The 14,695-nt window shown below is 41.9% G+C and overlaps 1 protein-coding gene across 1 annotated transcript in view; it reads left to right on the forward strand.

Annotated features, from left to right (window-relative positions):
• LOC137378075 (formin-F) overlaps positions 1 to 14,695 on the forward strand; it is a 170,453-nt gene that overhangs the window by 138,908 nt on the left and 16,850 nt on the right. The window contains exon 12 of the mRNA XM_068048141.1: positions 13,634 to 13,786. Coding sequence (XP_067904242.1) covers positions 13,634 to 13,786 — 153 coding nt within the window. The remainder of the gene's footprint in view (positions 1 to 13,633; positions 13,787 to 14,695) is intronic.

Genomic DNA, 14,695 nt, shown 5'->3' on the forward strand with positions numbered 1-14,695 from the left:
GTCGAGGAAAGGGAAGGGAAGAATAGGAGATGGACCATGTGAAGGCAAGGACAAGGTGAAAATGGAAGCAAAGTTGATGAAATTTTCCAGTTTGGGAAGAGAGCTAGCAATGGCACCGATACAATCATCAATGCACCAGAAAAAGAGGTGCGGGACAAGACCCGAATAGGACTGGAATAAAGTATGTTCCACATATCTCATAAAAAGGCAGGCATAGCTAGGACCCATAAGGGTTGTTTATGTGAGAACAAATTCAGCCAGGTGGAGGAGGATGGTGTGATAGAAGGGGACTGGGTGGGCTTCCATTCAAGTAAGAAGTGGAGGCCCTCAGTCTGCCCTAGTGGGGGATGGAGGTCTAAAGAGATTAGATGCCCATGATGGAAAAGAGATGGTTAAGGCCAGAAAACTGGAAACTGTTAAAGTGGTGGCGGGTGTCAGAAGAGTTGTAAATGTTGGTCAAAAGAGACAGAACAAGAGGAGAAAAAAATTGAATTGGGAGAGGAAGAAATCACTTCTGTGGGGCAAACACAGCCTTTAAATGGTGGGTGCACCAGTGCAGTCCTGTTTGTGGATCTTGGGAAGGAATTAGAAACAGCCTGTGCTGAGTTGAGTGCTATGAGTTTGGAGGGAAGATCTCCAGAGGAGAAGACGTCACCGACAGTGTGGGAAATAATGGATTGATGTTCAGTGGTTGGACATGATCCAGGAGCAGTAGGAGGAGGTGTAAGAGATGCCAGTCAGCCTCCACACGGTAGAGGTCAATTTGCCAAAGAGCAACAGTGTCACCGTTGTCCGCAGGTTTAATGACAATGTTAGGATTGGATCTGAGAGAACAGAGTGTTGCAAGTTCAGATGGAGATAGGTTAAAGTGAGCAAGCAGAGTACAAAAACTGAGACATCCGATGTCACACTGGCAGTTCTCAATGAACAGATCTGGAGCAGGTGAAAAGTCAGAGGGAGGGATCCAGGTGCAATGAGAATTCTGAAGATGGGAGAATAGGTCTGCTGTATAAGGGATAAACTCCTGGCCAAAGAAGTGGGCACGGAGGTGAAGATTGCAGAAGAAGAGCTCAGTGCCATTCTGAACTTGAAAGTAGGAGGAAGAAGGATCTAGAGGGGTGTTGGTATCCAAGAATAGTTGAAGCTTATAATCCTTGACACTTGAATGGAAGAAATAAAGTTTTTTGTTGAAACATTGGAGGAGAAAAAGGATGAAATGGAACTGTGTACCAAGACAGCTTTGAAATAGAGTGAATCAGTGCTGCTGAAGCGAGAAGTCAAGAGCATGCATGTTGTGGAGCATAGCATTGAGTGTGGATCTCACGATGCATTGAAAGCAGTAGTTTGAGGAACACTGTATATCCTGGAGATATCTGTAATCATGGGTGGATCTGAAACATGAAGGGTGGAACTTCAATTGGACTGCATGTGAAATAAGTCTGAACTGGAGACAGTTGCTGAGGATACAGGGAAACTATTTCCTGTGATGGAGGAAACAAGAATGAGGAGCCCTAATCTTAAAAGTAGAGCTGGACTGTTGAGGAGCAAAATCAAGAAACGTTTTTTTCACACAATGGACTGTACTAATTCGAGATTAATATAGTCTCAAATCCTCTCCTCCCAACATGATGAGACAATTAGAGCTTTCAAGATTGAGATTGATAGTTTTGTATTAGGTAAGGGTATCAAGGGATATGGAGCTAAGATAGGTAAATGGAGCTGAAGTACAAATCAATCATGGTCTAATTGATTAACAGAATAGGCTTGAGGGTTGAAAGGCCTACTCCTTTCCTGCCGAGGAGGATATATTTCTGCAGAGGAGTCACTCTATTTCTGACAAAGTGCCCCAGTGAAAGATGTTTGCAGTTCTCAACAGCCTGTCAATGAATCTATGTGAGAGTTTATTGGAACATAGGAGAAGGAGTAGGCCATTCAGTCCATCGAGCCTACCCCGCCATTCAATATGATCATGGCTGATCATCCACTTCATTGCCTTTTTCCCAGACTATCCCCTTATATCTTTGGTATTTAGAAATCTATCAATCTCTGCTTTAAACATACTCAATGACTGAGCTTCCACAGCCCTTTAGGGTGGAGAATTCCAAAGATTCACAACCCTCATCTCTGTCCTAAGTGGCTTCTCCCTTATTTTGAAATTGTGTCCCCTGGTTCAAGACTTCCCAACCAGGGGAAACATCTTAGCTGCATCTACCCTGTCCATCCCTTTAAATATTTTGTAGATTTCAATGAGATCACCTCTCATTCTTCGAAACTCTAGAGAATACAAGCCCAGATTCCCCCATCTCTCTTCATAGGACAGTCCCGCCATCCCGGGAACAAGTCTGGTGAACCTTTGTTGCACTCCCTCTATGGCAATAATATCCTTCCTAAGGTAAGGGGACCAAAACTACACACAGTACTCCAGGTGCAGTTTAACCAAGGTTCTATACAATTGAAGCAAGACTTCACTACTCCTGTACTCAAATCTTCTTGTGATAAAGGCTAACATACCATTAGCCTTCTTAATTGCTTGCTACACCTGCATGTTAGCTTTCAGTGACTTATTGACAAGGACACCCAGATCCCTTTGTACATCCACACTTTCTAATTTCTTACCATTTAAGAAATACTCTGCACATCTATTCCTCCTACCAAAGTGAATAACATCACATTTTTCCAGATTATCTTCCATCTGCCACATTCTTGCCCACTCATTAAGTCTGTCCAAATCCCCTTGAAGCCGCTTTGCATCTTCCTCACAACACGCATTCCCACCTAGTCTTGTGTCATCCGCGAACTTGGAAATATTACGTTTGGTCCCTGCATCCAAATCATTGATATATATTGTAAATAGCTGGGACCCAAGCACTGATCCCTGCAGTATCCCACTAGTCACAGCCTGCCAATGCGAGAATGACCCATTTATTCCTACTCTCTGCTTTCTTCCTGTTAACCAATCCTTAATCCATGCCAGTATATTATCTCCTATTCCATGTGCTTTTATTTTACTCACCAACCTCTTTTGGGAGACTTTATCAAAAACCTTCTGAAAATCCAAGTATGCCACATCCACCGACTCCCCTTTATCAATTCTGTTAATAACATCCTCAAAAACCTCCAAGAGATTCGTCAAACATGATTTCCATTCATAAATCCACGTTGACTATGCCCAATCAGATCATTATTATCCAAGTGTCCATTTATCACATCCTTTAGAATAGATTCTAGCATTTTCCCAACGACTGATGTCAGGTTAACAGGTCTGTAATTCCCTGTTTTCTCTCTCGCTCCCTTCTTAAATAGTGGGGTGAAATTTGCTACCTTCCAATCTCCAGGAACCGCTCCAGAATCTATAGAATTTTGGAAGATGATCACCTATGCATCCACGATCTCCATAGCTACCTCTTTCAACACTCTGGGACATAGAATATCAGGTCCTGGGGGCTTATCACCTTCAGCCCCATTAACTTCTCCAATACAACCTTCTTACTAATACTAATTTCCTTCAATTTTTCATTCTCCCTAATCCCTTGGATCTCTAATTCTGTGAGATTTCTTGTATCTTCCTCAGTGAGAACAGACACAAAGTAATCATTGAACTTCTCTGCTATTTCTCTATTCCCCATTATAAATTCTCCTGACTCTGCCTGTGATGGACCCACATTTGTCTTGGCCAAACGTTTCATTTTTACATCTCTATAGAAGCTTTTACAGTCCGTTTTCATATTTTTTGCTAGCTTACATTCATATTCAATTCTCCCTTTCTTTATCAGTTTCTTCGTCCTCCTTTGCTGTATTCTAAAATCCTCCCAATCCTCAGGTTTACTACTATTTCTGACAACTTTATAGGCCTTTTCTTTTAATCTTATACAACCCTTAACTTCCTTTGTTATCCACGGTTGACTGCCGTTAACTTTGGGGTTTCTGTGCCTTGAAGGAATGTATAGTTGCTCTAAACTATGTAATAGTACTGTCATACCTTTTAATGTATTTTCCCAATCCACCTCAGCCAATTTGCCCCTCATACCTTCATAATTTCCTTTGTTCAAATTTAACACCCTGGCTTCAGATTGAACTACCTCACTTTCAAACATAATGTAAAATTCTATCATATTATGGTCAGTCATCCCTAAAGGTTCTTTTACAACAAGATTATTAATTAGCCCTTTCTCATTACATAATACTAGATCTAAAATAGCCTGTTCTCTAGTCGGTTCCTTTAACATACTGCTCTAGAAAACCATCCCTAACACATTCCAGAAATTTGTCCTCTACATCATTAGTGTTCATTGGGTTTACCCAATCTATATGCAGATTGAAGTCACCCATGATTAATGTATTACCCATGCTACATGCTTCTCTAATCTCCTGATTAATACCATGCCCCACACTACCACTACTGTTTGGTGGCCTATAAACAACTCCTACCAATGTTTGCTGCCCCTTGCTGTTTCTTAGCTCCACCCAAACAGATTCCACATTTTGTTCTTCCGATCTGAGATCCTCCCTTGCTAATGCACTGATCCCATCCTTTCTTATCAGCGCAACACCACCTCCTTTTCCTTTTTGCCTGTCCTTCCTCAATGTTGAATATCCTTGAATATTCGGTTCCCAGTCTTGGTCACTCTGTAACCACGTTTCCTTAATGGCAGTTAGATCATACCCATTTACCTCTATTTGAGTCTTTAAATCATCTACCTTGTTGCGAATGCTGCGTGCATTCAGGTAGTGTGCCCTTAACCTTGTCTTCTTGACATGATTCTGCATTCTAAACATAGTGATGCTCGCCTTTGTTTCACCTGCCTTGTTCTTGGCTTAATAAACATCCTGAAGAACAATTGCAAATGCAGACTGAAAGTTCCTGATCTGGAAAGCTGTTCAAGTTTGCAGATTCCAATTTTCTCTCAAACTACAGTCTGGTAACCAGTTGGGAAAGAAAAGTTACCCTGTTCAGCAAATGTGCCGACACTGTACTGTGGGAAAAAAATAGAAATACATATGGATAATTAAATTTTTGAGTCTTTCCTGGCATTTGTCAGTTGATGTGTGGCATACGTTGAAAGGAAAGAATTGCAGTGCTATGGGGAAAGAGCAGGGCAATGGGACTAATTTGATAGCACTTTCAAAGAGCCAGCACAATGGACTGATTGGCCTCCTTCTTTGCTATAAAATTCTACCTGTGCTAGTGTGAAACATGTAATGTCATAAAGTTACTTTATCTTGTGTTTTTTGAGAGTAAGCCTTGAGTAAAACACTACTTGGTACCAAAAGGTCAGTGAGCAGAACTGTGTTGGGTTTGAGATATTCTGGTACGCCTGTTAGAATACTAATGGATTTTTTTTAGATTTGTGTTTTCACTAACCTTTGACTATATTCTAGCTCCATCAGTAGGGATACAACTAGCAATTTGAAATTTATAGACATCAGCTGATCTGCTTCACTGTTCCCCCTGCAAATCAAGCATCTGTGTCCTACTGCCCTGGGATTTGAACATAGGTGCCAACGTCACTTTCTATCCTTGGGAACAGCATAAGAAAACAAAATGGGCAATTAATGTACAAATGCAGAAAGCGTCATGAAAATCACAGGGAGGTAAACTGCAAATGGCAGAACGATGCAAATTGTCCAGCAACCAGTGGTAATTCACAGTTCTCAGCATATTGTTACAAGTTGCTGGCTGATTTTCACATTAATAAGTGCATGCGTCGATCAGACTCCATTATTTTTTGAGAAAAATCTGGCCCATCATGTCACAGTGATTAGCTCTGAAGAATGTGAAAGCTGGAGAAATATTTAAGTGGTTCCATGTTTTACTCAATCCTTTGTGATATGATATGCTTACTTTAACTTGGAAAAGTGTAGTTTTAGACTATATATTTTCTAGAAATAGAAATTACAGTCAATCATTTTTTAAAAGTGTACTGAATAGAAATTGTAGAACACATGCTGTAGAGCTAAGAGTTCCTCAGTTTGCAAAGTGTAGCCCTGCTGCAAATCCATTCATGAGCAACTGCTCGTTTTTTATTTTTAAATTGATGTGTTCTTTTACAATGTATTCCTGATGTTCGAGAAATACCAAACTGAGGGAATCTTCAAAAGAACATTTCTGGTACTACCACAGAAACCAACCAGAGGAATTCTTACCTAGAAATAATTTTGAATGTAGTTTGCAAGCCCACCATGGTCCTCTGAGAGTTAACAGTAAGTGAATGTTATGATAACTTGGATCAGAGCAACAATGACACCCAATTGTCCCAGATCCTTCCCATTTGATTATTCTATTACTTATAGTCAGAGGCAGCATTATAAGGACAAAGGAAAAATATTTTGCTTATGCTTTTGCGAAATTGGAATATGAAGTATTCCGTGCTCAGTGCTTTTCACAGCAAATCTATGTGTGGTGGGATATTAATCTTTAGAATGCTGCGGCTGCAACTAAAGATATCTTAATGAAGAAATCGCATGCACATTGTCTCCTTATTAAAGTTTCTTTTCGAATCAACACTTCATCTTATACTATTTTTAGGAAGGTATCTGAAGAATCGACAATATATTCATTCTTTCAAAGTATGTGGGCCCTTATATCCACACAGATGCTCTTCAAACTGCAAACATGTTTTTCTATGTTTCTCCATGAACTATAATTGTATATTGTGACAAATTTAAAGTATAACCACTGCCAGTGTAAGCATAAAACAGTTACTATCATAAATGTAAATCATAGCAAATGTTTTGATCCTATCAGTGAGATTGGGAATAACAGCAGAAAAGTTTGAGAACTTTTCGAAATATTAGTGGATCTACAGGGCATTGCTCATGATAAATCAGGTGAAATGCTATTTCAAAAGGACGGGTGTATTATACCATGTCACGCACAAGGTATTTTTCTGTTGATGAAGTGCACTTGTATGGGTTAGATTTTATGGAGCTGGTGGGGGTCCCAATGCTGGGCCCAAAAGGTGAGGGGAACCCTGCCTCAGCCCCTTGGTGACCCCCCAGCACTACTTAATTGCACTCAGGCAATTAAGTGTACATCTCTTTAAGGACGGGGATCACGCATCCAAGAGCTGCTCGCCAATCAGAGGGATGGCAGCTCAGTAGTATTGGCAGCACCACCGACATCAGTGATAGCTGCAGGTACTACAGGGAACCCAGGACCAGGACTAGCAAGGGAGCCCCGGACCCCAGGTAAGTGTGGTGGGGTCGCTGGGGCCAATCCAGCAAGCCCAGGTGAGATGAGCAGGGGGAAGGTAGGCGTTAAAGGCAGGGGTGGGGTTGTTAGCGGAGGGGCAGCCTTTGCCAGCGGGGGCCGCAGAGGAAGCCCACAGGGAGGTCGCCTTGTTTTACTGGGCAACCTCCCCACATGGTGGGACTCCCCAGCAGCGGCAGGAAGAGGCCCTTAAGTGGTTATTAATTGGCCACTAAAGGTCTCAATTGGCCTATGGGTGGGAAGGCCATCTTTGACATTTCTCAACCCTGACAAAATGTCATGGCAATGGGCAGGCGACGGGCAATCTACCCACCACATTCCATCGTTATTTTATGGGCCCCCTGCCTCTGAAACTTTCTCCCAGGGGTCCATAAAATTCAGCCTGTGTGTGCGTGTGCATATGTGTGTGTGTGTTTATGTGTGTAATATATACAAGTTGTTGTTATTGTTGGTATCTCCTATTAAGGCTACAAGAGAGATTTTTTTATTTTTTCGTGGGATGTGGGCATCACTAATAATGCCAGCATTTATTGCCCATCCCTAATTGCCCTTGAGAAGGTGATGGTGAGCTGCCTTCTTGAACCACTGCAGTCCCAGTAGTGTAGGTACTCTCACATTGCTTTTAGGAAGGGAGTTCCAGGATTTTGACCCAGCAGCAGTGAAGTAACGGCGATGCAGTTCCAAGTCAGGATGGTGTGTGACTTGGAGAAGAACTTGCAGGTAGTGGTTTCCCATGCACCTGGTGCCCTTGTTCTTCTATTTGTTAAAATTAGCAGGTTTGGAAGCTTCCGTCAAAGGACACTTGGTGAGTTGTTGCAGTGCATCTTGTAAATAGTACACACTGCTGCCATTGTGCGCTGGTGGTGGAGAGAGTGAATGTTTAATTTGGTGGATGAGGTGCCGATCAATTGGTCCTCTTCGTCCTGGATTATGTTAATCTTGAGCGTTGTTGCATCTGCACTCATCCAGGCAAGTGGAGAGTATTCCATCACACTCCTGACTTGTGCCTTGTTGATGGCAGACAGTCTTTGTGGAGTCAGGAGGTGTTACCCGCTGCAGAATTCCCAGCCTCTGACCTGCTCTTGTAACCACAGTATTTATGTGGGCCAATTAAGTTCCTAGCCAATGTTAATCTCCACCTCCTCCACTCCCAAGATGTTGATAGTGGGGGATTTGATGATTGTAATGCCGTTGAACATCCAGGGGAGATGCTTAGATTCTCTCATGTTGGAGATCATAGGAAACTTTTAAAGATCAACAGAGGGTGACTAAAAAAGTAATAAAAATAGCAAAGGTTAGTTATGAAAGAAAATTAGCACAAAATACAAAAATGGATAGCAAAAGCTTCTATAAGTATATAAAAGGGAAAAGAGTAGCTAAAGTGAATGTTGGTCCATTGGAGAATGAGACTGGGGAGTTCATCGAAGGGAACACAGACATGGCAGAGACACTAAATCACTATTTTGCTTCAGTTTTCACGGTGGAGGATACCTGTACCAATAGTGCCAGGTAATGCAGAGGTTATAGAAAGAGAGGAACTTAGAACAATCATCATCACTAGGGAAAAAGTACTGAGAAAACTATTGGGGTTGAAGGCAAACAAGTCCCCAGGGCCTGATGGCCTACATCCTAGGGTCTTAAAGGAAGTGGCAATGGAGATAGTGGATCCATTGGTTATAATATTCCAAAATTCTCTGGATATGGGAAAGGTTCCAGTAGATTGGAAAAAAGCTAATGTAACGCCCTTATTCAAAAAGGGAGGGAGGCAGAAAGTAGGAAACTATAGACCAGTTAGTTTAACATCTGTCATTGGGAAATTGTTAGAATCCATTATTAAGGAATTAATAACAGGACATTTAGAAAGTCAAAACGCAATCCATCAGAGTCAGCACGGTTTTATGAAGGGTAAATCGTGTTTGACTAATTTGCTAGAGTTCTTCGAGCAAGCAAAGTGGATAATGGGGATCTTGTAGATGTCGTTTATCTGGACTTCCAGAAAGCATTTGATAAGGTGCCGCACAAAAGGTTAATACACAAAGCAAGTTCACATGGGGTTAGGGGCAATTTATTAGATTGGATAGAGGATTGGCTAAGCAACAGAAAAGAGAGAGTTGCGATAAATGGGTCTTTTTCTGGTTGGCAAGTTGTAACTAGGGAGGTGCCACAGAGTTTGGTCCTCGGGCCCCAACTATTTACAATCTATATAAATGACTTGGATGCAGGGATAGAAGGTACTATAGCCAAATTTGCAGATGACACTAAAATAGGTGGGACAGTAAGTTGCAATAAAGAAATAAGAAATTTACAAATGGATATGGATAGATTAGATAAATGGGTCAAAATTTGGCAGATGGATTTTAACGTGGATAAGTGTGCGGTTATCCATTTTGATCGGAAGAATAGAAAGGCAAATTATTATCTAAATGGAGAGAAACTTCAGAGTGCTTTAGTGCAGAGGGATCTGGGTGTCCTCGTGCATGAATCACAGAAAACTAGTTTGCAGGTGCAACAGGTGATAAGGGAGGCAATGGAATTTTGGCATTTTATTGCTAAAGGAATAGAGTATAAAAGTAGGGAAGTGCTGCTGCAATTATACAAGGCATTGGTGAGACCGCACCTGGCGTATTGCATACAGTTTTGGTCCCCTTACTTAAGAAAGGATGTAGTTGCATTGGAGGCAGTTCAGAGGAGGTTCACTAGATTGATTCCAGAGATGGGGGGCTGTCTTATGAAGAGAGATTGAGCAGTTTAGGCCTTTACTCTCTGGAGTTTAGAAGGATGGGAGGAGATCTAATTGAGGTATATAAGATGATTAAGGAGATTGACAAAGTAGACATAGAGAGGATGTTTCCTCTTGTGGGGCAATCTAGAGTGAGAGGTCATAGCTTTAGGATAAGGGGAAGCAGATTTAAACAGAGATGAGGAGAAATTACTTCTCTCAAAGGGTCATGAATCTGTGGAATTCACTACCCTAGAGTGCGGTGGATGCCGGGACATTGGGTAAATTTAAGGAGGAGATAGATAGATTTTTAATTAGAAATGGGTTGAAGGGTTATGGAGAATGGGCAGGAAAGTGGAGTTGAGGCCAAGATGAGACCAGCCATAATCGTATTGAATGGTGGAGCAGGCTCGAGGGGCTGAATTGCCTCCTCCTGCTCCTAGTTCTTATGTTCTTATTGCCTGGTATTTGGGTGATGTGAATGTTACTTGCCACTTATCAGCCCATGCCTGAATGCTGTTCACGTCTTGCTGCATGCAGACACAAACTGCTTCATTATCTGAGGAGTTATAAGTTGGATTGAACATTGTGCAATCATCAGTGAATATCCCCACTTCTGACCTTATGATGGAGAGAAGGTAATTGATGAAGCAGCTGAAGATGATCGGCCGAGGACACTGCCCTGAGGAACTCCTGCAGTCCTGGGACTGGGATGATTAACCTCCAACAACCACAACTATCTTCCTTTGTGCTAAGTATGACTCTAACCAGTGGGGAGTTTTTCCCCTGATTCCCATTGACTGCAGTTTTGCTAGGGCTCCTTGATGCTATACTCAGTCAAATGCTGCCTTGATGTCAAGGGCAGTCACTCTCACCTCACCTCTGGAAGTCAGCTCCTTTGCCCACATTTGGACCAAGGCTGTAATAAGGTCAGGAGCTGAGTGGTTCTGGCGGAACCCCAACTGAGCATGGGTGAACAGATCATTGCTCAGTAAGTGCTGCTTGATAGCATTGTTCATGACAGCTTTCATCACTTTGCTGATGATCGAGAGTAGACTGATGAGGCAGTAATTGGCCAGATTGGATTTGTCCTGTTTTTTGTGAACACGACATACCTGAGCAATCTTCTACATTGTTGGATAGATGCCAGTGTTGTGGCTGTACTGGAACAAATTGGCTCGGGGTGCAGCTAGTTCTCAAGCCCAAATATTCGGCTCTACAGCCGGGCTGTCGTCAGTGCTCACAGCCTTTGCTGTATCAAGCGCACTCAGCCATTCTTGGGTTCACTTGGAATTAATCAAATTGGCTGAGGACTAGCATCAGTCCCTTTATGCATTTATATGGGACCTGTCAAAACCTTGGGATGTCCTAAAGTGCTTTACAGCACAGTTTTGCTTTCCTACTATACTCTATTGAAGTACCAGCATCAATTTTGTGCTCAGGTCTCTACAGTGGGACATGAACTCATGGCTTTCTGGCTCAGAGGCAAGCATACTACCACCGAGCCATGACAGGCACAAAATCTAATTACAGTGTTTTCCTCAGGTCACTTAGAAGCTAATTGTCCTTGTCGATTTGGAGGTCCATTCGCAAGGAGAAGAATGGCTGATGTTTGTAATATTTTAAAGTGTGGCACCCCAATTGTGATGTCACTAAACTTTTATATAGACATGAATCAAATGCCAGTGATTACAGTCTGCAGGGAGTTGAGCAAGGTTTATTCAAATGTTGTAGTAACGTGTTTAGAAGTTCATTTTAATGGATTGAGTAATGCAGTAAGTTAGTGTGCTTCACCTTTGGGACCTGGGTTCAATTCTCTGTTGATTTAGTGAAAGAGTTTGATAATCACAGCTCAGTTCCTAGAGGTCATGACAGTACAAATCCCCCTATAATTAGACACTAATTTGAGCAAAATTGACAGTTTTGCTCAGAGAATGCTTCATATTAAAAATGGAAGATATTACACTGACATATTAGAGCTTACAGTTCTGTAGTTGGGAACAAAAGCATGTTTTTGGGCCAGGAGAGATGGAAGTTTTACTCTGAATGGGACAGTGATGTATATCACCTGTGAGTATCTGGTAGTATATTGGGCTGGATTCTATAGAGCTCTTGAAGTCGGCGCGCCTGAAGATGGCCCTGGATGAGTCCCACCGCAGGCCTTGACACCGGCAGGGCCTGGCCTCATATTGCTGGCGTCGGCGAGGCCTCATGGCGGCCCCCAGCACCTCCTCCTCCACCGCTGCTCGGCGCCAGGACTGCAATTTAAATGTTTAAATAAATTAATCTACTTGAATTAAGTACTTTCCCTTCACCTCCTCATGTCCCTCTGCGATCTTCACCCCGGCAGCCGGCACGGATCCCTGTCTGGGGAAACGAGGCGCAACATTGGTGGGGAGGTGGGGAGGAGATAGGTTTCTCAGTGCAGGGGCAGGTGGGGGCAGTCTGAGTCAAATTAGCATCATGGGTGCAGAGGATGGTGGGAAGGGTTATAGTTTAAAGTTTGTGCAGTTATGGGGAGGAAGGTCAAATGGTAAAGATGTTTTTGGAGGGGAAGGGCAAATAACTAATTTAATTGTTATTGGGGGCTGGGAAAGGGGCAAAAGAGATGTATTTATTTACTTTCAATAAATATTTCTTTAAATATTTAAATTTGCCAGTAGGGCTAACAGCCCTTTAAACATTGCCAGGGACAGACAATCAACGTGAATGGTGGTGGTGGGGGTGGGGGTTGGGGGTGGTGGCGGCCCGCAATGGCTATTTAAATGAGCCGCCACACTTGGGATTTTGGTGACTCCTTGGCTTGCGGCCCGCATTTTTTGCCCCCCCCCCCCACTTTAGAATTCAGCTCATGGAGTTCCAAAAGTGAAAATGAGCAAACCCCCAACATTGCCAAAAGAATGTGCGTGACCATCAAAGTAGCCAGAACAGCATGACGGCAAACTCAATAACAATTCTGAAGTGGCTTTAATTCTGAACATTTGCATTAAGTAGGAAAAATATTGAGTTCAATCTGTTCAAATTGCGATGCAGCCATTCCATTAAAACTGTATAAAAAAATGTTTCCTTCTGCTTTATAGGTGATGACATTTCTGTTGTATCCAAGATTCAGACTGTAGAATTAGGTGCATTTATTATGCATCTCTATCGGTCTGGGAGGGAGCACAAATCAGATTTTCCTCCTAGTTCTAGTGGTCCAGTAACCGTGATGCATTTATGTTTTCTGTAAGTTTTCGATGCATGTACCAGACTTTCCTTGTGATCTGGAGAGGTGCTGTTCCCACTTCCACACTGGGCTTTCAATTACTTTGAATTTAGAATATATCTGAATTAATTCTGAATGTTAACCACCAACACCTGGTTCTGTTGTAGCACTTCTAGCAGAGATTGATACTGCACAGTAGTATATGGAAGAAATGTGAAATAGTTTATAGCCTCACTGCTCAAAAAAGGACAATTTCCATCATTAAAAAAGGGAGAAATGGAATGTTTTCAATCTGTTTTGGACAGTCCAACCTGATTATTTTGTAAAAATTGCATATTCCAAGTCTGATGTATAAGTTAATCTTTTTCCATGGTTTTGACCAGTATTTCTAACCTTGATCGGGTGAAATGTTGATAATGAGGGATGGTTTGTTGTCTCTGATTCTGAGTTTGGAGTGGCATGAAATCACATTAATCTTTTCATCTTGCTTTCTTTGCAGCTGATAACACAGAAAATCAAGGCATGTTCTCAGTTGCTGAACAGTAAACTGTTTGTTTCTGTACTTGAGTACCTCCTCGCAATTGGTAACTTCCTGAACACAAATGCTGGCAAAGAAAAGGCAAAAGGGTTTTGTCTTTCTTCCCTGACAAAAGTAAGCTGAAATCTAATTCTGCCACAAGCTGGCCTCTGGTATGAAATGCAAATATCTTAAGATTCATGTTCAATGCTGAGCTTTCCTGTCAAAAGGAGCCACCAGCCAATTGCAGTTCAGATGTGTCTGAAAAAAGCTATTGCAGTGTAGAATACCAAGTGATTCCTCCAGTGTTTTTGATGCTTATCAGGTCTGATTCACTCATGCTCTTGCTCCACACTTATTTAGGGAACAGTAGCCTGGTGGTTATGTTACTGACCCAGTAATCCAGAGGCCTCGTCTAATGATCCAGAGACATAAGTTCAGATCCCACCACAGCAACTGGGACATTCAAATTCAGTCAAAGGGTTGTGAATCTTTGGAATACTCTACCCCAGAGGGCTTTGTATACTCTGTTGTTTAGTATAATCAAGACAGAGTATGGTAGATTTTTGGATACTAAGGAAATTAAGGGATATGGGGATAGTGTGGGTAGATGGAGTTGAGTTAGAAGATCAGCCAATCGTCTTGAAAGCAGAGCAGACTCGAAGGGCTGAATGGCCTACTCCTGTTTCTATTTCTTATGTCCTTAATAAATAAATCTGGAATAAAAAACTAGTATCAGTAATGGTGACCACATAACGACTGGATTGTTGCAGAAACCCATCTGGTTCACTAAGGGCCTTTAGAGAAGGAAATCTGCCATCCTTTTATGATCTTGCCTATTGTTACGACCTCAGTGAGACCATTCACGTTAAAGCATGAGATATGACCAATTTATAGAAGTACACAACAAGAATTTATGTTTTAAGACTTTTACTACAACAACTAAACTAAAAATTAACATTAACTGAACAGTGCTTTGCAAGTAGCCAATACACTAAATTACAGAGAAAGGTATTTCCCTTTAACTTATTAAAACACTTGAAA

Source organism: Heterodontus francisci, chromosome 16 (genome assembly GCF_036365525.1).
Source record: "Heterodontus francisci isolate sHetFra1 chromosome 16, sHetFra1.hap1, whole genome shotgun sequence".
Classification (NCBI taxonomy): Eukaryota; Metazoa; Chordata; class Chondrichthyes; order Heterodontiformes; family Heterodontidae; genus Heterodontus; species Heterodontus francisci.